The sequence below is a fragment of the Cetorhinus maximus genome, chromosome 13, assembly GCF_964194155.1.
Source record: "Cetorhinus maximus chromosome 13, sCetMax3.hap1.1, whole genome shotgun sequence".
NCBI classification, from domain to species: Eukaryota; Metazoa; Chordata; class Chondrichthyes; order Lamniformes; family Cetorhinidae; genus Cetorhinus; species Cetorhinus maximus.
Window position 1 is genome coordinate 108,566,557 of NC_135891.1, and position 25,147 is coordinate 108,591,703.

Consider the following 25,147-nt stretch of genomic DNA (forward strand, 5'->3'; position numbering starts at 1 on the left):
TTAAAATCTTAAACAATAACAGGGAGGAAACCAAATTGCTCACTCACTCTACTCACACATGACCTTTGTACCCCTGGCATCTGTATTTCCTGTTGAACGCATTTGGTTGCCACAATGCTAAGACCACAAGTAATTTGTCATCGGGTTATGTCACTGTTCACACACAACCATTCTCATTTTTTTTTCCATCCACACACTCCACCCCCACCACAATAGTTTTGCCTTTCCTGCAAGTTAGATAGCGTTCCAGTCGTTGGATAAGCGGACACGTGCTCAGGCCTGATTTAGAATCCTGTCCTGTCTTTGGGAATCAAATGCACTAAAATACACAACCCTCCAAGATAAACTAATTCACGCTACATGTGGCCACACGGCACCTCTGACAGGCTGTACTTTTATTTTTGTTCATTAATGGGATGTGGGCATCATAGCAAAGGCCAGCTGTTACTGCCCATCCCTAACAAAAACAAAAATAGCTGGAAAAACTCAGCAGGTCTGACAGCATCTGCGGAGAGGAACACAGTTAACGTTTCGAGTCCGTATGACCCTTCATCCGAACTGCCCATCCCTAATTGCCCTTGAGAAGATGGTGGTGAACCACCTTCTTGAACCTAAGCAGTCTGTGTGGTGCAGGCACATTCACACCGAGCAATTTGACCCATCGACAATGAAGGAATGTTGATCCAGTTCCAAGTCAGGAATGTGTGCGACTTGGAGAAGAACTTTACAGGTGAAGGTGTTCCCAAGTGTCTGCTGCCCTTGGTCTTTTAGGTAGTAGGGGTTGTGGGCTTGGGAGGTGCTGTTGAAGAATCATATTATAAATATGGAACTTGGCAGAACCCAGCCTTGAGCCTTAGAGACATAGTGACATTATAGCACAGAAGCAGGCCATTCAGCCCATCATGTCCACGCTGCTTTCTGTTGCGCAATCCAGCCAGTTCAGTTTCTCCCACTGTATCTCCATAGCTCTGGAAATTTATTTCCCTCAATTTCCTTTTGAAATCATTGAACATCTCTGAATCTTCTTCTTCTTCACATCCTTTGCCCAAAATCTTAAATCTGTGTCCCCTAGTCCTTGTACCATCAGGGGCAGCTTTTCTTTGTCGACCTTATCTAAACCTGTCATAACGTGACCTCTATCAGATCGCTCTTCAATCTCCTTTGATCCAAGGAGAACAACCCCAGCTTCTCTGACCTAACTTTGTAAGCTAAATTCACTCATCCTTGGAACCATTCTGGTAAATCTCCTCTCGAGGACCTTCACATCCATCTAAGGTTCGGTGGTCAGAACTGGGTGCAATGCTCTATTTGCAGTCTAATCGGAGCTTTATAAATCTCCCTGCATTTGTACTCAATACCTCTACTTATGAAGCCCAAGATTCCACATGTTTTGCTTTATTACTCTCTCAATAGGTCCTGCTAACTTCAAAAATCTATTTGTGTGAGCTCCCAAGCGTCTGTCCCTGCACATACTTTAGAATTGTGTCATTATGTCTAACTTGCCTCCCCCTCTAACACCTGCCAAAATGCATCACCCACACGCTTCACTGATAAATTCCATCTACCCATTGTGGGGGCCTATCAATGTCCTGTTACAGCCAATTGGTATCATCCTCACTGTTTGCCACTCCTGTTTGCCACTCCTCCAAGTTTGGTATCGTCAGTAAATTTTGGAATTTTACTCCGCATTCCAATATCCAAGTCGTTTTATTTATTTATGTGAGTGAAGGAATTAGTCAACGTGGTATTTTTTCCTTTTGGAATTTTTCAAACAAGATGAGAATTATTTTTTTAGAATTGTACACAAATGCCAAATCAACCCTCACCATCACCCCCCACTCCACCTCCCTCCGTTATTTTAACAATTCTTACCTCATAAAAATGATATATTGTTCCAAAATATCTGTGTTGATACAGCACAATGCTGCTCGCATCCATGCTCAAGGATTTATTTTAGGTCATTAAGATTGTGTTCAATGCTGCAGGTTCCAGTTGCCCAATCGTACATACTTGCATGGTGCTTTAAAAATTTCAACTCCCTTGCATTCCCCCCCCACCCCACCCCACCCACCACCCACACTTGCTCTCTTATCACGCAGTCCGCAGGAGTGAGGTCAGACACTTTCTCCACAGTGAGAAGGGACAATTTCCCCGGGCTGTACTCTTGCACCTCCTAGTGGCTGAAGTAAGAGTAATTCGGAAGGACGATTGAGGGCAGATTCCTACAGTGAGCTGAATAAAAATAGTAGTATTCAGGCGTTTTTGACCAAGTTTTCTATAAGTTTGATGAGGCATCCCCTTATTGGTGAGCTGGAGACTGTAAACCAAACACTGAAGTATCTGTAAACACTGATTTAGGGCTGATAACCGAAAGAACTCGAGGAAGTCACTTTCAAGGTTAAACCATTAAAGTACTTCTAAAGAATGCATGTTGACAACATTCCAATTATTAATGTGTGATTAGTAATCGTCTTGATCCTAAGGCAATAATGATGACATGCATTTCTTCAATGGATTTTTTTGGTTGGCTTCTCTAAACTGATGGCATTTGCACAGTGCACTTTTGGTCTGTGATCATTGGTTTTCAAAAAACTAGCTTCCAGTCTTTTAAGTGAAGCTTTGGTTTCTTTTCAGGGAGCAGGTTTGGCATTTAGCTTTAGGTATGCTGTATATCAGTGTTGTGAAGTTGTGTTTCTTTTATAATTGAATATGGTGTAAACTGTATTTCTGATTGGTTTTTTTTGAACTCAGGCAGTTCCAAGGCCACTCCGATGGTGTCAGCTGCACCGACATTTCTAATGATGGGACCAAGCTATGGACTGGAGCACTGGACAACACGGTCAGGTGCTGGGACCTTAGGGAGGGACGCCAGGTGCACCAACATGATTTTGCATCACAGGTACATCGGGTCTGCTGGCAAATATGAGGAGGTTTGTTGCTAAAGGGCCTACTCCCATCTTGCCCCTATCTAGCGTATCTTTCTTTAATCCTGGGCTCCCCGAGCTATGCATTATTTCCTGATTAAGCCTCTCTCAATTCTTGCTGTCAGTATGTTGCTAGGTGGTGGAGAAGCTGAGGGTGATGAGGCCTCTTTTTTTTTCCCACCCTCACTTTCAACCTTTCATAGGCACTGACCAGAATCCAGTCGGTATCTTGAGTGGGGGGGGGGGTGGTTAAGTCAGAAACATGGAGCACATTGAATTGTGGGAACAATCCCATATTCAACCCATTCTCTAATATGATGAATTGGAGTAAAATCATCATGTTTAGTAGCAACTTTGCTCTACCTCTTACTGATAGTCACTTGTCCATGTGGATTACGTTTTGTCAGTAGTGGGAAATTGTGTGTTAAATGCAATGGATTAACTTGATTTTTTTTAAAAATCATTCATGGAATGTGAGCATTGCTGGTGAGGCCACCATTTATTATCCACCCTTAAATCCCCTGGAGAAGGTGGTGATGAGCTGCCACCTTGGACTGTTGCTGTCCATGTAGTGTAGGGAGGGAGTAGGGAGGGACTGCTGCTGCCCATGTAGTGTAGGGAGGGACTGCTGCTGTCCATGTAGTGTAGGGAGGGAGTAGGGAGGGACTGCTGCTGTCCATGTAGTGTAGGGAGGGAGTAGGGAGGGACTGCTGCTGTCCATGTAGTGTAGGGAGGGACTGCTGCTGCCCATGTAGTGTAGGGAGGGACTGCTGCTGCCCATGTAGTGTAGGGAGGGACTGCTGCTGTCCATGTAGTGTAGGGAGGGACTGCTGCTGTCCATGTAGTGTAGGGAGGGACTGCTGCTGTCCATGTAGTGTAGGGAGGGAGTAGGGAGGGACTGCTGCTGCCCATGTAGTGTAGGGAGGGAGTAGGGAGGGACTGCTGCTGTCCATGTAGTGTAGGGAGGGACTGCTGCTGTCCATGTTGTGTAGGGAGGGACTGCTGCTGTCCATGTTGTGTAGGGAGGGACTGCTGCTGTCCATGTTGTGTAGGGAGGGAGTAGGGAGGGACTGCTGCTGTCCATGTAGTGTAGGGAGGGACTGTTGCTGTCCATGTTGTGTAGGGAGGGAGTAGGGAGGGACTGCTGCTGTCCATGTAGTGTAGGGAGGGACTGCTGCTGTCCATGTAGTGTAGGGAGGGAGTAGGGAGGGACTGCTGCTGTCCATGTAGTGTAGGGAGGGACTGCTGCTGTCCATGTAGTGTAGGGAGGGACTGCTGCTGTCCATGTAGTGTAGGGAGGGACTGCTGCTGTCCATGTAGTGTAGGGAGGGAGTAGGGAGGGACTGCTGCTGTCCATGTAGTGTAGGGAGGGACTGCTGCTGCCCATGTAGTGTAGGGAGGGACTGCTGCTGCCCATGTAGTGTAGGGAGGGACTGCTGCTGCCCATGTAGTGTAGGGAGGGACTGCTGCTGTCCATGTAGTGTAGGGAGGGACTGCTGCTGCCCATGTAGTGTAGGGAGGGACTGCTGCTGCCCATGTAGTGTAGGGAGGGACTGCTGCTGCCCATGTAGTGTAGGGAGGGACTGCTGCTGCCCATGTAGTGTAGGGAGGGACTGCTGCTGTCCATGTAGTGTAGGGAGGGAGTAGGGAGGGACTGCTGCTGTCCATGTAGTGTAGGGAGGGACTGCTGCTGCCCATGTAGTGTAGGGAGGGAGTAGGGAGGGACTGCTGCTGTCCATGTAGTGTAGGGAGGGACTGCTGCTGTCCATGTAGTGTAGGGAGGGACTGCTGCTGTCCATGTAGTGTAGGGAGGGAGTAGGGAGGGACTGCTGCTGTCCATGTAGTGTAGGGAGGGAGTAGGGAGGGACTGCTGCTGTCCATGTAGTGTAGGGAGGGACTGCTGCTGTCCATGTAGTGTAGGGAGGGAGTAGGGAGGGACTGCTGCTGTCCATGTAGTGTAGGGAGGGACTGCTGCTGTCCATGTAGTGTAGGGAGGGACTGCTGCTGTCCCATGTAGTGTAGGGAGGGACTGCTGCTGCCCATGTAGTGTAGGGAGGGAGTAGGGAGGGACTGCTGCTGTCCCATGTAGTGTAGGGAGGGACTGCTGCTGTCCATGTAGTGTAGGGAGGGAGTAGGGAGGGACTGCTGCTGCCCATGTAGTGTAGGGAGGGACTGCTGCTGTCCATGTAGTGTAGGGAGGGACTGCTGCTGCCCATGTAGTGTAGGGAGGGAGTAGGGAGGGACTGCTGCTGTCCATGTAGTGTAGGGAGGGAGTAGGGAGGGACTGCTGCTGTCCATGTAGTGTAGGGAGGGAGTAGGGAGGGACTGCTGCTGTCCATGTAGTGTAGGGAGGGAGTAGGGAGGGACTGCTGCTGTCCATGTAGTGTAGGGAGGGACTGCTGCTGCCCATGTAGTGTAGGGAGGGACTGCTGCTGTCCATGTAGTGTAGGGAGGGACTGCTGCTGTCCATGTAGTGTAGGGAGGGAGTAGGGAGGGACTGCTGCTGTCCATGTAGTGTAGGGAGGGACTGCTGCTGCCCATGTAGTGTAGGGAGGGAGTAGGGAGGGACTGCTGCTGTCCATGTAGTGTAGGGAGGGACTGCTGTTGCCCATGTAGTGTAGGGAGGGACTGCTGCTGTCCATGTAGTGTAGGGAGGGACTGCTGCTGCCCATGTAGTGTAGGGAGGGAGTAGGGAGGGACTGCTGCTGCCCATGTAGTGTAGGGAGGGACTGCTGCTGCCCATGTAGTGTAGGGAGGGACTGCTGCTGTCCATGTAGTGTAGGGAGGGACTGCTGCTGCCCATGTAGTGTAGGGAGGGACTGCTGCTGCCCATGTGGTGTAGGGAGGGAGTAGGGAGGGACTGCTGCTGCCCATGTGGTGTAGGGAGGGACTGCTGCTGTCCATGTAGTGTAGGGAGGGACTGCTGCTGCCCATGTAGTGTAGGGAGGGACTGCTGCTGTCCATGTAGTGTAGGGAGGGAGTAGGGAGGGACTGCTGCTGCCCATGTAGTGTAGGGAGGGACTGCTGCTGTCCATGTAGTGTAGGGAGGGAGTAGGGAGGGACTGCTGCTGTCCATGTAGTGTAGGGAGGGACTGCTGCTGTCCATGTAGTGTAGGGAGGGACTGCTGCTGCCCATGTAGTGTAGGGAGGGAGTAGGGAGGGACTGCTGCTGCCCATGTAGTGTAGGGAGGGACTGCTGCTGCCCATGTAGTGTAGGGAGGGACTGCTGCTGTCCATGTAGTGTAGGGAGGGACTGCTGCTGCCCATGTAGTGTAGGGAGGGACTGCTGCTGTCCATGTAGTGTAGGGAGGGACTGCTGCTGCCCATGTAGTGTAGGGAGGGAGTAGGGAGGGACTGCTGCTGTCCATGTAGTGTAGGGAGGGACTGCTGCTGCCCATGTAGTGTAGGGAGGGACTGCTGCTGTCTATGTAGTGTAGGGAGGGACTGCTGCTGCCCATGTAGTGTAGGGAGGGAGTAGGGAGGGACTGCTGCTGTCCATGTAGTGTAGGGAGGGACTGCTGCTGCCCATGTAGTGTAGGGAGGGACTGCTGCTGTCTATGTAGTGTAGGGAGGGACTGCTGCTGCCCATGTAGTGTAGGGAGGGAGTAGGGAGGGACTGCTGCTGTCCATGTAGTGTAGGGAGGGACTGCTGCTGCCCATGTAGTGTAGGGAGGGACTGCTGCTGTCCATGTAGTGTAGGGAGGGAGTAGGGAGGGACTGCTGCTGTCCATGTGGTGTAGGGAGGGAGTAGGGAGGGACTGCTGCTGCCCATGTAGTGTAGGGAGGGACTGCTGCTGTCCATGTAGTGTAGGGAGGGACTGCTGCTGTCCATGTAGTGTAGGGAGGGAGTAGGGAGGGACTGCTGCTGTCCATGTGGTGTAGGGAGGGAGTAGGGAGGGACTGCTGCTGTCCATGTAGTGTAGGGAGGGACTGCTGCTGTCCATGTAGTGTAGGGAGGGAGTAGGGAGGGACTGCTGCTGTCCATGTGGTGTAGGGAGGGAGTAGGGAGGGACTGCTGCTGCCCATGTAGTGTAGGGAGGGACTGCTGCTGTCCATGTAGTGTAGGGAGGGAGTAGGGAGGGACTGCTGCTGTCCATGTGGTGTAGGGAGGGACTGCTGCTGTCCATGTAGTGTAGGGAGGGAGTAGGGAGGGACTGCTGCTGTCCATGTAGTGTAGGGAGGGACTGCTGCTGCCCATGTAGTGTAGGGAGGGACTGCTGCTGTCCATGTAGTGTAGGGAGGGACTGCTGCTGTCCATGTGGTGTAGGGAGGGAGTAGGGAGGGACTGCTGCTGCCCATGTAGTGTAGGGAGGGACTGCTGCTGCCCATGTAGTGTAGGGAGGGAGTAGGGAGGGACTGCTGCTGTCCATGTAGTGTAGGGAGGGACTGCTGCTGTCCATGTAGTGTAGGGAGGGACTGCTGCTGTCCATGTTGTGTAGGGAGGGATTGCTGCTGTCCATGTAGTGTAGGGAGGGACTGCTGCTGCCCATGTAGTGTAGGGAGGGACTGCTGCTGCCCATGTAGTGTAGGGAGGGAGTAGGGAGGGACTGCTGCTGTCCATGTAGTGTAGGGAGGGACTGCTGCTGCCCATGTAGTGTAGGGAGGGACTGCTGCTGTCCATGTAGTGTAGGGAGGGAGTAGGGAGGGACTGCTGCTGTCCATGTAGTGTAGGGAGGGACTGCTGCTGTCCATGTAGTGTAGGGAGGGAGTAGGGAGGGACTGCTGCTGTCCATGTAGTGTAGGGAGGGACTGCTGCTGCCCATGTAGTGTAGGGAGGGACTGCTGCTGCCCATGTAGTGTAGGGAGGGAGTAGGGAGGGACTGCTGCTGTCCATGTAGTGTAGGGAGGGAGTAGGGAGGGACTGCTGCTGTCCATGTAGTGTAGGGAGGGAGTAGGGAGGGACTGCTGCTGTCCATGTAGTGTAGGGAGGGAGTAGGGAGGGACTGCTGCTGTCCATGTAGTGTAGGGAGGGACTGCTGCTGTCCATGTAGTGTAGGGAGGGACTGCTGCTGCCCATGTAGTGTAGGGAGGGAGTAGGGAGGGACTGCTGCTGTCCATGTAGTGTAGGGAGGGACTGCTGCTGCCCATGTAGTGTAGGGAGGGAGTAGGGAGGGACTGCTGCTGTCCATGTAGTGTAGGGAGGGAGTAGGGAGGGACTGCTGCTGTCCATGTAGTGTAGGGAGGGACTGCTGCTGTCCATGTAGTGTAGGGAGGGAGTAGGGAGGGACTGCTGCTGTCCATGTAGTGTAGGGAGGGACTGCTGCTGCCCATGTAGTGTAGGGAGGGAGTAGGGAGGGACTGCTGCTGTCCATGTAGTGTAGGGAGGGAGTAGGGAGGGACTGCTGCTGTCCATGTAGTGTAGGGAGGGAGTAGGGAGGGACTGCTGCTGTCCATGTAGTGTAGGGAGGGACTGCTGCTGCCCATGTAGTGTAGGGAGGGACTGCTGCTGTCCATGTAGTGTAGGGAGGGAGTAGGGAGGGACTGCTGCTGCCCATGTAGTGTAGGGAGGGACTGCTGCTGTCCATGTAGTGTAGGGAGGGACTGCTGCTGTCCATGTAGTGTAGGGAGGGACTGCTGCTGTCCATGTAGTGTAGGGAGGGAGTAGGGAGGGACTGCTGCTGTCCATGTAGTGTAGGGAGGGACTGCTGCTGTCCATGTAGTGTAGGGAGGGACTGCTGCTGTCCATGTAGTGTAGGGAGGGAGTAGGGAGGGACTGCTGCTGTCCATGTGGTGTAGGGAGGGAGTAGGGAGGGACTGCTGCTGTCCATGTAGTGTAGGGAGGGACTGCTGCTGTCCATGTAGTGTAGGGAGGGAGTAGGGAGGGACTGCTGCTGCCCATGTAGTGTAGGGAGGGACTGCTGCTGTCCATGTAGTGTAGGGAGGGAGTCGGGAGGGACTGCTGCTGTCCATGTAGTGTGGGGAGGGACTGCTGCTGTCCATGTAGTGTAGGGAGGGAGTAGGGAGGGACTGCTGCTGTCCATGTAGTGTAGGGAGGGACTGCTGCTGTCCATGTAGTGTAGGGAGGGAGTAGGGAGGGACTGCTGCTGTCCATGTAGTGTAGGGAGGGACTGCTGCTGTCCATGTAGTGTAGGGAGGGAGTAGGGAGGGACTGCTGCTGTCCATGTAGTGTAGGGAGGGACTGCTGCTGTCCATGTGGTGTAGGGAGGGAGTAGGGAGGGACTGCTGCTGTCCATGTTGTGTAGGGAGGGAGTAGGGAGGGACTGCTGCTGCCCATGTAATGTAGGGAGGGACTGCTGCTGTCCATGTGGTGTAGGGAGGGAGTAGGGAGGGACTGCTGCTGTCCATGTAGTGTAGGGAGGGACTGCTGCTGCCCATGTAGTGTAGGGAGGGACTGCTGCTGCCCATGTAGTGTAGGGAGGGACTGCTGCTGCCCATGTAGTGTAGGGAGGGAGTAGGGAGGGACTGCTGCTGTCCATGTAGTGTAGGGAGGGACTGCTGCTGCCCATGTAGTGTAGGGAGGGAGTAGGGAGGGACTGCTGCTGTCCATGTGGTGTAGGGAGGGAGTAGGGAGGGACTGCTGCTGCCCATGTAGTGTAGGGAGGGACTGCTGCTGTCCATGTAGTGTAGGGAGGGAGTAGGGAGGGACTGCTGCTGCCCATGTAGTGTAGGGAGGGACTGCTGCTGCCCATGTAGTGTAGGGAGGGAGTAGGGAGGGACTGCTGCTGCCCATGTAGTGTAGGGAGGGACTTCTGCTGCCCATGTAGTGTAGGGAGGGAGTAGGGAGGGACTGCTGCTGCCCATGTAGTGTAGGGAGGGACTGCTGCTGTCCCTGTAGTGTAGGGAGGGAGTAGGGAGGGACTGCTGCTGTCCATGTTGTGTAGGGAGGGAGTAGGGAGGGACTACTGCTGCCCATGAAGTGTAGGGAGGGACTGCTGCTGTCCATGATGTGTAGGGAGGGAGTATCAGGATTTTGACACAGTGAAAGAACTGATATAGTTCCAAATCAGAATGGTGTGTGACTTGTAGGGGAACTTGGAGGTGGAGGTATTCCTAAGCACCTTCTGCCCTTGTCATTCTAGGTGGTAGAGTTTACGGGTTTGGAAGGTGCTTTGAAGAAGCCTTAATGAGTTGCTGCAGTGCTGGTGACGGAGGGAATGAATTGTTTTAAGTTGGTGGCTGGGGTGCCAATCAAGTGGGCTGCTTTGTCCTGAATGGTATCAAGCTCCTTGAGTGTTGTTGGGAGTTGCACTCATCCAGGCAAGTGGAGCGTATTCCATCACACTCCTGACTTGGGCCTTGTAGATGATGGACAGGCTTTGGGGAGTCAGGAGGTGAGTTAATCACTGTAGAATTCCCAGCCTCTGACCTACTCTTGCAGCCACAATATTTATATAGCTAGTCCAGTCAGTATTCTGGTCAATGGGAACACTCAGAATTTTGATGGTGGGAGATTCAACGATGTTAATGTTGTTGAATGTAAAGGGGAGATGGTTGGATTCTCTTTTGTTGGGAATAGTGTTTCTATAGCTCGGGATTAGTTTCTATCTTGGGAGATATCTTCAGTGATTTTTTTTTCAGCCCTGCTTTAATTAAGAGCCTAGATTCCCACTCCCAATATGCACAGAGTAATGAAGAAGGGGGAATATCCTGTCCCATGCTCCAATTCTAATTTGCTTTCTCCCATTTCATTTTTGACACCTCTGGTCTACAGGGCCGTTGAGTGTCTTGCTACCAGATGAAATCAGTTTGATGGGTTTGGGGTGAGGTTTCTCCCTCCAGTCCTTGGTTGAATTTAGTGACACCACTATGCTAGGCTAGGATGACTGGGTAATCCTCCCTCCCAGTCAGTCACGCCCTGGAAATCGCACTGCTGCCAGTGACTGGGATTGAATTTATGCATATCATTTGTATTATTATTCAGCTCCACTCTCTGCATTTGCTGGAGAATCTACCCTGCTTCAGTCATGAGGTCTGATTTGCTGTAGGGCATAGAGGCTCTTTGTCTAAATAGACTCTGTAGATTGTTTGCTGTAGTGTGCAGTTTAAATAGGTTCTGTTTGCTGAGTAAATAGGCCTTTTTTTTTGTTGTAAAATGGACTGTTTGGCTGAGAGTCTTATCGTCCAACTCATTGGCTGACAGTGATGCCAGTGGAGACATTGCTTATCCCTGTGTCAGATTCTGGTGATATATTGGCTATTTGGGAACTGGCTGAAGTGGAAATCCAGATCCTAGGATTCTGCAGATCTGAGAACTCATTATAGTGATTGAGATCTGTCCCATTTTTCACTTTCATAGCATTTGAAGAGGTCAACAACACCACTCAGTCACAGACTTGAGGCTTTCCTTTTATATTTAACTAAACCTAGCCTTCTGAAGATTTGGAATTGTGCCAGATTGTTTTAATGATGAGACGTTGGTAGTAATTAGAAGGTGCAAACAGAAAAATGACACAGCATCATATTGTAAGGCAACTGAACCTGACTCTCCTCAATATGATTTTCTTGCAATTCTTCAACAAGCGACAGTTTCATGACATTGGCTATATGGCCATATTTGCTCTATACAGAGAGGTAGTATTTTTACTCTAATACTATCTTTAAAATATTTGGTCCCAACTAGTTCATGCTGATTGAGACGAACTGGCATTGAAAACCACTGGGCAGGCTCCTCATGAATTCATTCATCTGGTCAGTTTAAAAACCATTGCGATGAACAGCTTTAATGACCATGTGTTTATTCTTAAGATGTATATTATAGTTTTTGAGATGCTGACTTTCACTTTCCAAGTCTTCTTTCACAATTGTCTGTTGTCTCTCTCTTTAATATGCCCAATAATCATGGCATGTTAATCCAATTGTGTCTTGAGGCATTCGAGATGCTGCCAACATAGAAAAATCAACATATCTACAAAAATGAAAGTTCAGCTGCTCTAAGATGGTGGCTGCACATTTATTTCATTAACGCTGATTCTATTTCTAATACCAAATAAAGGTCTCCACTTATCTCTTGTTGCTTTGTACTTTGATAATACATCAGTAATCTGCTTTATAGACCGGACTCTCCCTGTCTGTTCTGGTCAATTCACATCTAGCCCAACATGAGGGTAGACTATTGCGTGTTATAAGTAAAATCGATCTTTTAACACTAATTTTTCCCTCTTCTTCCCCAGATCTTTGCACTAGGATGTTGCCCAACAGGGGGATGGCTAGCTGTCGGCACAGAGAGCAGCAATGTAGAGGTTTTACATGTCAACAAACCGGATAAATATCAGCTTCACCTTCATGAGAGCTGTGTTTTGTCACTCAAATTTGCCTATTGTGGTAAGAACTAATTCTGCGATATTGAAACTGTGTGGGCATTCAGCTTTTCAAACCTGTCAGTTTGTGGCTGATCTGTTTCTTAAATCCATCAATCCACCTTGATTTCCATGATCTTTAACACCCTAACTTCTCAAAAGTCTATTCGATCTCTGTTTTGAAATTTTCAATTGACTTAGACGCAACATCGTTTTGGGGGAGAAAGTTCCAGATTCTCATTATATTTTGCGTGGAGAAATGCTCCCTGACATCGCCCCTGAATGGCCCAGCTCTAGTTTCAACCTTATTCCTCTTTGTTTGGACTCCCTGCCCTACCACGAGAGGAAGGAGTTTCACTGTCTTTTCCCATATCAAATTCTTTGATCATCTTCGACACCTCAATTAGATCATGCCTTAATCTTCTCTAGTTGAGCGAATGCAAGCTTAGTCTACACGACTTGTCCTCATAGTTTAACTCACTTAGCCCAGTTATCATTCTGAATCTGTGCTGCACCCCATCCAAGTCCAATATCTCCTTCCCGAGGGGGTGGTGCCCAGAAGGCAGTTTTAAGAGTGGCTTTAACCTTGTGCCTTTCATTTGTGGGAAGGAGCCTTGAAACTCAGCTTCCATTTGTTGTTGCCTTTCTGTTCATTTCAGACCATTCCCACTGATTAAACTGTAACCTGCTTTTAATGTGGGCAATCTAAGCAGTAGGAAGGTGAAAGTGGCTTGGAAGGTGACTGACTATAACCACTCTCTCGTTAATATGCCCAATAATCATGGCATGATAATGTAGAACTACAACTTCTCCCACTCAGTCGTTCTCTTGCATTCCATAAGAGGAAAATCCTTTAAAACATACCTCCCATAGTTTTTAATTCTGAAAAATTAATACCCTTTTTCTTTCCTTCCTATTCCACTCCTCCTCCCCTAAATAATCTTGCTGGAGAGAGACAGGACTGCTGATTGCAGATTAAGCCTCTACAGTGACTCGTGGGGGAGGTGGGTGGTGGCAGGTTTTTTGCCTCGTTGGGTTGGGCTGGTAATTATTGGCTTGGGCTTCTTATCAGTGACACAATGGGGCCTCCAATTTTCAGAATTTGTGCTATTTACAGAGGTTGGAATGGGCAACAGGGAGATTTGTTATATGAGCACCATTTGGAACAAAAAATGTATATGCAAGATGTATTCTTGTATGGCCTCTAGCCGTTTGCTTCCTACTGATCAATTCTTGCTAGTCTATTTATGACCATAGGAATGACTTGAGGGTTGTTGGCTATAGGTCAAGGAACAGGTCGCCTGACAGGCTCATTCATGCACTAACCACACTGATGGGTAAGTAAGAGATTAGAATTAATTCTAATGTTCCCAGTAGCCTTGGGTTCTCATTATTAGCCTTAGTGGGCATTTAACTAGTTGTGACGAGTGATTTGAGAGGTGGGATTTGAGGACAATAGAGTAAAAGAACAATTCAATCATGGTGCATCCTGCTGAACTACACCAGCTCTCCCCTCCTAACTCCTTTCAAAATAAAATTAAAGCTATGGTGCAATGGATAACTTGGGAGGGAGGGAGGGGTTGGTTGGGAAAGAATAGCTAAAAGGGATCTGAAGCAGTCAAATTAAGGCAACTTGAGAATTTTATTCCTTGTGCTGCAACACAATTGTACAAATGAATGGGCTGAACGTCAGCAGTGAACAGATCATTTATAAAGCAGAATGAGCTGATAGCAAGCTAATTCCTCCCCACTGTACTGCGAAACATTTGAATAGAAGTGTGTATGTTTACCCTTAAGCTTTAAGTGAACCATGCATGTAATGAACATGTGAAAAGCGTGGTTGTGATACAGACCAATGACACCGTATTCAGGGGGGAAAGGGATTACAACATTAGTTTTCAGATTAAATACGATGGCCTTGAATTTATACCATCTGATACCAGCATACAGACGGTCGCTGCTTTAGCATGCTACCTTTTAAAGGGGTCTTTCACCCATTTGAAATAATAAGTTGCTTGTATCCTGTGAAGCCAATGAAGTGACCGTCACAGTCGTCCACAAATGTACAGGCTGCAGTTTGTCTTTTCGTTAAGTGTGTCGATATGTTGGTTTTTGGAAAAAAAAACCGAAATGAAGCTTTCTGCACAGGCCGAGTAGAAAGTGGAGGGCTCAGCACTGCACGTGTTGAGTGATTTGAAGTATGATTTTCTGCCACTAGAGGGAACTGGCTCACCTCGCCGATCGTTCCAGTGCGTAAGATGAAACATTTTAGTCTCACAAAAGCTGATTCTTCCACATAAAATGAGGGACTGTCTTTAAATAGGAAGATCCTTGACTGATATGCCCACAAGTTATTTGTTGTTAATTTTGTTTTGGGCAATTATTTATTTACTGCGCTCTGTTCATTTCATTTGTGTAGAGCATTTTACTTTCAGCTGTCACTTGCATCATAAAATTGCTAAAGGGTCAAAGACTATGCATGGCCCAGTAATTTAATTAATTGTACACTTCAGGTTAATTAATTATATATAATTATGTTTGCAGAATTGCTTCACTTTCTTGTTTACATCTCATCCTCCCCTCCAGTTACATTTAGACCCTGTGACAGAGCTCTTGAGGCTAGGGACACTGTGCTTCCGTACTGAATCAGTTATAACTTCTTAAAGCAATTTTTCAATGAAACCATTAGTCTCTCTGAAATTGGTTGCCACCCTATCGTTTGAGACACGTTATTTGATAAAAAGTCTTAACAGTGGTAAGATTGACGAGAGTTTTGGATACTAAGGGAATGGAGGGATATGGGGATAGTGCGGGATTGACAGGTTTTTGGATACTAAGGGAATGGAGTGATATGGGGGATTGACAGAATTTTGGATACTGAGGGAATGGAGGGATATGGGGATAAGGTGTAGCCAAGGCAGAAGATCAGTCATGATCTTGCTGAATGGCAGAGTAGGCGTCAGAGCCAAATAGCTCATTCCTGCTCCCCCATTTATGGTCTTATAAGACCAATCAGTGAATTTTGGTGGCTTTATTTTGAAAAATAAAAATTTGAAATGCAGCATTCACATCTGCCAGTGGCAACAAGATTTGTTTCCTTCCTTTAAATGACACAGTCCAGTTTTACTTTGAACTTTGCTGGGAAATTGCCAAACCCCCTCTAATTTTCTCAGATTGTGTTGAGGAAAGAGGCTATTGTTTTGTTTTGAGCTCCGTATTCTGTTGCTCAGGCAGATGGGATGGCAGCATTGTTACCGGTAAAGTGGGTCGATACCAGTGACGAATTTTGATTTCATAGGAAAGCAGTTTTCGAGATGGCGTAGCTTAAAATTGAGCCACTACCTCGTCATTTTAGTATTACCAAATTCAAATACCAACAATTTGCACTACTATCATTTTTATTAACATCGTGAAATGTCCATAGGAACTTGACAGGAGTGTAATCAAACAAAATTTGACCTCGAGCCGTTTAAGGAGATATTAGGACAGATGACCAAAGTTTGGCCAAAAGTAGGCTTTAAGGACTATTGTGAAGGAGAAAAGAGAGAGATGAACTGAAAGGTTTAGGGAGAGAATTTCAAAATTTAGGGCCTAGGCAGCTGAAGACATAGCCACTGGTAAGCGGTTTAAGATCAGGGACACTAAAGTGGCCAGAATTGGGGGAAATACAGAGATCTTGGAAAAGGTGTTTGAAAATTGTTGTTCTGCAGCATTGTTTCTGCCTCCTGCACAAGGATAACAACTATTTATTAAGGTCTTTACTGTGGACAAAACACTCCAAGCCACTTCAGGAATCTAAGGGAAGAAATAGATGCTGAGTCAGAAGAAGAGGAGGAAGACATGATCAAAAGCTGAGTCAGAGACTAAGTTTCAAAAACGGGTCTGGAAAGGAGACAGAGAGAGAGACAGGTAGACAGTGGGGCTGAATAAGAAAATTCCAGGGGTGGGGGTGCCTTGGGGGCTGAAGGGATACAGTCAACAGTGGGTGAAGGAAGAAGAAGGGAAGCAAGTGGTCATAGTCAGAGGATGATTCCCTATTCAACGCTGGCTGAAGAAGATCCATATAAGCCACTGAGCACTGTCTTTAAAGCTACTCCGCTTTCTCATAGGCAGAAAACAATGACCACCCTTATTTTTGGCTGACTGGTTGGCGTTTTTGCTGCTACACATGTAGTGCTACCTCACCGCCACCGACTCTTGTAGGTATTGGAGGACCTTTGGAAACAGAAGAGTTGCTTTGCCTCTCAACTGCTGATGTCAGCAGCAGCTAGATAAATCCTGTCCAAGATTAAGAAAACTAAAGGGAAATGTCGCAGTGTTGTCATTGGCAATATTCTTTCATATTATGTGGAAGAGAAGCTGTACGTTATCGCCGAGCAGGTTCATTAGGAATCTAATCAATCAAAATCCTCGATTTACCCTCATCTGCAAAGCTATCATATAAACTACAGTGTGCAGTTTTATGCATTGCATTTTCCAAAAGGTAGCTGAGCCTTGAATGAGCCAGATATTGCTAGATCTTGTGGAGTGATGGACTACAGGCAGTTGGCTGGTCCAGGAGTGAGATTGAGCAAAGTGAATAGAACTGGGGTTTCCCTCAGGCTGCCCATTCCAGCTGTTGTTGGAAAGTGTAGTTGGCCCTCGGAGACCGAAGAGTCCTGGAGGATTACAATCAAACATGATGCGCAAGGACAGAGGCTTGAGTGAGTATTGAGCCTGCGGAACCATTCCTGAAACACAACTTTGGGAAAGAAGAGAGATTTTGTCACTCAGCTTAATGTAGGTAGATCTATTTGGTATTAAAAGCAATTTGGTAGTCTCTGGATTCCATCGATATTGCACCAACAGATAATGCTGTGCGTGTAACGTTAGGTGACTATGTATAATGTGGTCAGTTACCAACATTACGTGACATCCGCAAACAGAGCCTCTAATAATCTTCAAGATCCCTTTCTCTTAAAATGATCAGCCCACTTGAAATGCAATTCTGGTGTAGATCAACTATTATTTCCCCACAATACGTGTCTGTCATGGAAGAATGCATCCAAAGCTAGTCTTTTACCTCAAGCGGGTTTATTCTCAAGATAGCTCTGCAGTGTCCACACTGGGCATCACAGCTATTCCCATTTATAGGCGAACCAATGCCCATCACCGTTTTTACAAGCAGTTTTCTTAACAATATAATTGCTATACAATGTAATTGCCAGTCAACAAGAAGATTGTTATTGGACCTTGACAATGTAATTACCAATACATTGATATTATTAGACTCTGAACAATTGCTTGATTCAGCTTTAATTGTATAACTGCGCTGGAGATTCTCGATCGGAATGGTGCCACTGGTTAGACTAGAGGTGCTTTTTCATGTTAATCTGGTATTTTGTTTTCCAATTTTTTCCTCGTCCACTAGAGAGAAGGTGAATAAGTTGCATTGAGCTTTTATCATATTATTTGGGTGCAATTTGCACAGCCTGAGAGCAAATTGTGTTACTGTCTCTCACTTGGTTTAGCAATGAATCCCTAAAAGTGACCAGTGTGGTGGGGAGGTTGTTGGGAGAAAAATAAAAGCATCATTACTGTGAGGGTCTTTTAAACGAATCAGTTCAACACCAATTAAATGTGTTTTTCCATCAAGCAAGTTAAATGTAAATTGAAGACTGTTGATTCCTTGAGAGAAAGTGCAAGGGAGGTGAATGAACACGCACAGTGTTGTAATGGCCTGGGTTAAAGACCATTTCTTCTGACATCCAACTCTTTCCTGCTGTCAGGCTTGGCAATTCCTCTTGGCCAACCCCCAATTTCACTAACGTGATTGTGCTTTTTCTTGTTTAAAACCAAAATGAACCAGGGGAGGACAAATAGGAAGCTGCTCTAGCTGTGATTCACAAAGGGGCTTCGGATGTTGAGGCTCTCGTTGAAAATGGCTGCAGGCAGGGTCTTCCTCTGTTCAAAGCTAGACCATCTGTGCGCTGACTCTCTCCGTCTCCATTTCAGGTAAATGGTTTGTAAGCACTGGAAAAGACAACCTTCTAAATGCATGGAGAGTACCGTACGGAGCAAGTATATTCCAGGTAAGAGACGACTGTGGAGGATTTTAACTGGGACTGCTTGCTGGGAACGCATCTTACACCTGGGGCTGAATATTACGCTTGGCGTGCGGGCACCCGCCTGACACGCCCACGGTAAAATGACGCGTCGGAGTCGGCAGTACGCCCACCGACAATTACAAGGCCATTTAAGGCCGTTAAGAAGCTAATTAGAGTGAAATTTACGCTGCCTGTCCAATCTAACGGTTAGTGGGCAGGCGAAAAGGCCAAGCGGCCTTTACATTTTTTTAGGAAACCTCATCCACAAGGTTTCCTAAAGCAAATAAACATCAAATAAAAGTTTTATTTTAAAATTCAAAAAAATGTCCCAGCTCATGTGACAGAGTCACATGAGGCAGACATGTTTTATGCCATTTTTATTTTCTTTATTTTTTTTTTAAAGCAGCTCCGTGCCTGAGGGAGACTGAAGCGCTCTTTCGCCCGCATGCGCGAACTGTACGTCAGGCCCGCTCACCCTCCTCCCCGCCCCCACCCGCCCGCACAGGCAGCCGTCAGCGCTGCCGCTCGTGTTCCACTCTGGGTGGGCCTTTAACTGTCCCGCCTGCATGAAATCGCGGTGCGGAGCCAATCATCGGCGGCGATCGGCATTCTGACCATCCCTGCCCAACCTCGCCAAGGGCAAAATCCAGCCCCTGCTGATTTTAGATACTACCTGCTCCCTGGTTGAAAATGGCCTTTGATTTGACTTGTAAGCTCATGTGAGGAACTGAAGGGAAAATACATTTTTGGGTACTATAGCCAGGAAAGTTTGGCACGTACTTATTCATTAAAGGTTTTCCAGATACATTGTGTTGATGTTGCACTTGAATCATGCAAAGATGTGCTAGTCTGCCCTTGGGTAATACACCCTTTCTGAGCTTTATCCCTACTTACTGATTTCTTTTACCCCCTTTACTCGTCTGCTTTCCCCTCTCGTGGGAACCCTGACATCAGGAACAGTCTCCTTTTGAGAGAATCAAAGGACAATTGCACATCTGCACTTGTACTGCAGGATTACCCTCCTTGAGTAGCATATTTTGTACAAAATGGCATTGCCGGCTCTTTTCAGTCACTAAGAATAATTCACATTTGTTTTTTTTTAAATGTCTTATGGTTGATGAGGGGGAAATGTTTTCTTAAATTCTCAAAGTGCATCATTCAAACACACTTGTGCTGATTGAGGCAGACTGCTTCACACTTGCAAAAATAAAAGCAGTACACTCTTCACCAGCACAAGACCTGTTCTTTCAAGAACTGTCTCTAATGTGTATCTTGGGCTCGTGCAATGTGATGCATTTGCCCACTTGAGCAAACCATGTAAGCCAAGGAGTTTCCAGGCTCAATCCCCATTCTATTCTCAGTTGGTTGATCTCAGTAAGGGTGATGGGGTGATATTGTAATCGCCTATTGTCTCCCTAGTCAAGGCTGATGCTTTTGACTGTTGAAAATTGGCCTATGACCATGGACCTTCCAGAATAGCAGTCGGAAAGAATACTGGGAGGGAGGTAAGGTGTAACTTCATTTTTCCCTAAATTGTAGGTTACAATTAGTTTGAGACTCTTGAATGCAAGTGGTGCATGCACTGTTTGATGGACATGCTAGGCCTTGTATCTTATGAAGTGGGACTGTAGTCTGACTCGAGTATTTACTTAAAACTAGTTTATTTACATTATGTACAATAAATACAAAGTGAATTACTGAGTAGGCACATCTCTGAATGCTGCTCGTCTGCTATACAGAGTCGCTCACATTTGACTGCTTATGTCACGGGTACATCATAGCCTACATCACTCATTAGCATACCTATTCTATTAACCCATTACACGACATGTGCTCCTCCAAGTGGCCACTAAGATGGGCACAACAGAAGACCCCAGATTTGATCCATGATCTGTGCTGAGTTTATAGAAGCTTAGTGCAAAAGGTGGCCATTCGGCCCACTGTGCCTGTGCTGGCACTTTGATAGAACAGTAGCTTGAATTAACTGATCTCGGCTGAAGGAACAGTAGCGCTGCTGCTGCAATTTGTCTCATTGACCTTTGGTTAGGAAGGGTAGAAATCAGCAGAGCTCCCAATCCTGATTCCTGTTCATTGGTTTCTGATGGAAAAGCCATGTAGGTACCTGGCAGATTTCAAGGTGGGGCAAGACAGTCCTTGGGTGGAATAGCACAACAATGCTCACTGTCTTGGCTTCGCCATGGGAAAAATGGCACTGAGGCACTGTCGCAGCTGCCAGTGCCTGTGGAACCGTATCCTAGTCAAGAGTTGATGCCTTCGTGCGAGAGGAATTCAGTTGGTTAAACTACAGTGCCATTCAGTTACAATAAAAGTTTAAATATTGTACTGCATTGCTGCTTCCAGTTGCCTGAATTCTCTGTTTACTTATCCTCTCCTTACGTGACTCGGGGCACTTTATTACATTAAAGGTGCTTTATAAATATAAGTTGTTGATATTATTGCTGGTGGTGACTTTTTTTTTTCTTTCAGTCCAAAGAATCATCGTCTGTGCTATGCTGCGACATCTCCGTTGATGACCAATATGTTGTTACTGGCTCGGGGGACAAGAAGGCCACGGTGTATGAAGTAATTTACTGAGGAGTCAATTCTTTATTGGAGGAGATGCAATGGCGGGGGAGCCTTTAACCTTGAGAAGAGACCTTGAACCTGGATCGGTGAACCATATTACCCAAGGATCACGTTTAATGGAGTCTCTGTCCTTGCTGGAAGACTATCTGATGTGGCCTTGACTTGGATGTTGAAATTTAACTTTGACTTGCTTTGACAAAAGAGGATATATGAGTAGACCAAAATGGTGGATGCTCAACTGAAGAGGAAGGGTTTCTCTACTCAGCCCAGCTAACTCCAGATTTGATGTTAATGTTTTGGGTAACATTAATTGTAAATTTTTTTTTTCTTCATTTTTGCTATCTGTAACTTTAAAATCCATTGTTCGGTTTGGTCATTTGATGGGGTGGGGGGGGAGGAATATGAAGCTGCTTGATTTTTAAGTCAGTGGTAACTCCCCATCAGCGTGCTGCCCCTTGGACCCGAGAAGGTCTTTACAGCAACAGAACTTTATGTCCTAATATTTTCACAATGAGTTAGGCTTTAAAACATATTTATGAAGCTGCATTTTTTTTATGGAGTGCTGTTCATTCTTCGTAGAACAGCGTGAAACAGGAAACCCTGGTTCGCTCTCCTCTCTTTCCTAATCACTCCCACCACCCCCCACTAATATAAACTAGCGTTTTTAAATGTAAGCTTTCTATAGACAGATGGTCAAGTGTGACCATAGGAGCTGCCTGTTTTGAAAATTTGGCTCCAGGTTGTATTTGCCCACTCTTAGTTCAAGGCTTTCATTGATATGATACTCTTGCCTACCAACTGGCATGGCTAATTCTCTGCCATGCCAAAGACTATAATTAACACCATTGTGCAAAAAGATTGCCACACTGCGGACATTGCCTATGGAGCAATCCATCTTTTGGTTAAGCTGTAGGTAAATCTTTGGGGAAGCAAGCGGAGAGCACAGGGATTGCACTTAGTGCAGTAGACCATAAATGTGATGTCATGAAATAGACTGTTTATAGAATTCAAAAAAAAAAAGAAGTTGAACCATCAATATATTCCATTCACCAAAAAATAGTTTATATATTTATGTCCCTTGTGGGTACAACCGTTGTCCAGGAGCTGACGAGCTACTGAATACACTGTGGATGCCTATATTCCACAGCACAAGTGAAAGGAATCCACACCGTTTTCAACTGGAGGATCACAAGCCATTAGAGTCCATCCATGTACAGTTGGGTTTAGAAGCTGAACTTTTATTCCATTTTTGTTTTCTGAAACTAGGGCTACAGCCATTGAATAATGTTGTTAATATAATGGAAGACAGTATGATGCTATTGCCAACGCAGTTTGGGTTTGGAAGGGAAATCATCATGCTTTTTTTTTTAAAAAAAGGATTTTGGATTTCTTTACTTTTGGACATTTTTTTCCTTCAAAGCAAGTGGACAGCTATTGCAATGAGATGGCCTGTCAATTTTAGGCGAAGTGTCCTATCCTGTTTGCAATAGGGTGATGCTTTTTCCTTCTCTAACTTGCAATGTAGCCTAATAGTTCCAATTCAGACACTGGGCTTGAGAGCAATGAGTGTGATATGTGCCATTTAATGTGTTTTCTCTCCTATTCCTTTCTTACCCACCCACAACATTTAAAAGCAATGATGTCGATAATATTTTTTTCCTGCTTCCTTCCTCAGTGCCCTTGCAACTCACCATTCATCAGAATGCTGACTCCTTGCACAAAGACAGTTCCACATTATTTACTTTCCAGTATTTTTCCCAATCTTTTGTGTGTGCCTGACCGGTGTGTCCCCATAAGACTACCAGACCTGGGAGGCTACTGTCTGTGCGAGCTCCTGACATCTGACCAAGCCTACATTCCAGCAGAAGTTGCTAGTGATCTGGAATAAGAACCAAAGTCCAATTCTCCCACCTTATTTCTCCCCAAACCACACCCTCCTCAAAATTAGTCCTGAGGCCAATTGGAGTGCCACTTGCTAACCCTAAAATCAGCTAATTCAGCACAGTGATCAGGTCAATGATCAAACTGGGTCCTTCCTGGCCTGCATGCTTCACTTCTGGTCTGGAAGCGCACTTACTAACCCGGTTTTCATTGGCTTTTGAAAGTAAATTGTACGGGATCTTACTAATGGAATGTTGCAGCCTGTTTCCCGGGAGCTTTAATGTGGGGGTTCAAAGGGGCTCTCAATGGTCCTGTCATTGCCCACCCAGCTTTATGACATGAAGTTTCAAATAACTCTTTGCATTTCCCAGATGGACCAAAATGAACAGCCTGTAGGTTGGTGACTTTATTTTTAAACACTTACAAACGTGCATGCTTAGCATCGGATTTTTGCCCCTTTGGGGAAAATAGTCGAGTGCAGCTATTCCCTGAGAAGTGACTAATTTGGGCAATGTTGTGGGTCTTCAGGGAATGAGAAAGTTGGGATCTTTTCCCAAAAAGTTGGGAAAAAACTGTCGAGTAGCATGTATAGCAGAGCGTAAACCAAATAAACAGTCCTGCTATGTCACACTTACATATTTTATTCCAACCCTTTTCCATTCATTATATCTGTTTATGACTATGTTATAGACCGTTTTTTCCCTCTTGCTTTCTCGTCCTCTGTCACCTTCCCATTTTGGCCTGTTCCGAAGCTAAATGTGGATGCTTCTGGTTCAAGTACTAGGGATGGCGTGCACACCATAGCAACGGAATCGGAGCATTAAAAAGTTACTGTGAGGGCCACACTCTTCAGTAAAACCTACAGCAAAGAGTCTGCTACAGTCAACACCAGCTCTGGCCAGTTCAGGTCCATGGGCAGCTGGTCACTACCTTGGTTGAGTCACTTCCTCTTTGTATTATGGATGTCTGCAATGCTAGAAGGTTGTACACTTTTTTTTTTGCCTCCACAGTTAAAATTAATGACTGACTGTATACATTGTGTGCCCTAATTATCCACTTGTATATTCTCTTTGGTGACTGTGCCTCGAGCCTTTCTTATGGAGGAAAGAAATTGCTAAATTCTTCTGTAATACCAACATTGTTTTTTTGTTGCCCAATATGGTGATTTGTAATGTCCCAAAACCCTTCCATCTTTCATGCTTTTGCATCCCAGTTTGGGATGAATTTGTAGTTAATTCATTTAAATTCCCAATAAACTATTTTGTATGTGATGTCTGTATTTTTATTATGTCTCTTTAATTAGACTTGTCAACTTCTCTATTGCAAAGAGTGACAAAAATAGACAAGCCCAGCTAAATGCTAATCAACTTTCAGAAAGGTTGATGGTCCTGATCTATGAAGACTGGTGCTGGGACGTGTACATTTACCCAATATTCCCTCACTTGTATTGGAGGGAAAACAGTACCAGTTTGGCTCATTGATCGTACTTTCTCCTCTGACCCTGAAGATTATAGGTTCAAGCTGCATTGCAAGACTTGAGTACATCATGAAGTTTGGCACACCAGAACTGAGAGCATGCAGCATTGTCTTAGATGCGATTTTTTGGTTGAGCCTTTAAATAACTGGAGCCCCTTTCCATTACCTTCCCCCTTCCCACCCCGGCATTTTGGGTGGATATCAAAGATCCTATGGCAAGTTGTGAAGAAGAGTGGGGAGGTTTTCCCAATTTATTTCTCAACCAGCGCCATCAGAACAGGTTGGCCAGGGTCTCTTGCTGTTTGTGATCTTTAGCCATGTGCAAATTAGCTGCCAAGTTAAAAGCCAAGGCCTTTCCCCCTGCCTAGAACTAGGGATTGTAGGGCTGAATTTAATGACCATAGTAGTGGCCCTGTCCACCAGACGGAAAGCCAGTGGAAACCCCACTGCAGCCTTTACCGTGAGCCCCGATGGGATTTAATCCCATTCGGGCACATCTGGGTTGCTGGGGCCATTGTGATGAGGATTCCACCTCCAATTAATCAACTAATTAGAGACTGGTGGCTCTTAAGTTCTAGCAGCACCACTGGGAGTCATGGCCACAGCTGGCATTGCAGCAAGCCCAGGGGCTGGAACATTGATGGATGCCCTGGAACCGGGGCAAGTGGAGTGCATCGCCGGGGCCAGTCAGGCAAGGTTGTGAAGATGGGGTGTGTTTGCAGGAGGCTGCCCTTGTTGCCCACATGGCTCTCCACAGCTGAGGCCCTCACATCCCCTCCCTGACTGCAGATAGTTGTGCCAGGGAATAGCGGCTTGCCGATATGTGCCACTTAAGGGCCTTACTGCTGAAGGGGTGGACCTTCCATGTCCCAAGCTTAATTGTAGGAAGCCTCCACCCCATACCTGCCCAATTCCATGGCCCTCCCAGCACTGGGGA

General features: G+C 46.8%; 1 protein-coding gene across 7 annotated transcripts in view; it reads left to right on the forward strand.

Moving 5' to 3' along the window:
* LOC144688932 (transducin-like enhancer protein 1) overlaps positions 1 to 24,005 on the forward strand; it is a 173,447-nt gene extending 149,442 nt beyond the window's left edge. For all 7 annotated transcript variants that reach the window (XM_078555971.1, XM_078555970.1, XM_078555972.1 and 4 more), the window contains 4 exons: positions 2,752 to 2,899; positions 12,056 to 12,206; positions 18,176 to 18,252; positions 20,755 to 24,005. In XM_078555971.1, coding sequence (XP_078412097.1) covers positions 2,752 to 2,899; positions 12,056 to 12,206; positions 18,176 to 18,252; positions 20,755 to 20,862 — 484 coding nt within the window. In that variant the 3' untranslated portion in view covers positions 20,863 to 24,005. The remainder of the gene's footprint in view (positions 1 to 2,751; positions 2,900 to 12,055; positions 12,207 to 18,175; positions 18,253 to 20,754) is intronic.
* Positions 24,006 to 25,147: the final 1,142 nt, after the last annotated feature.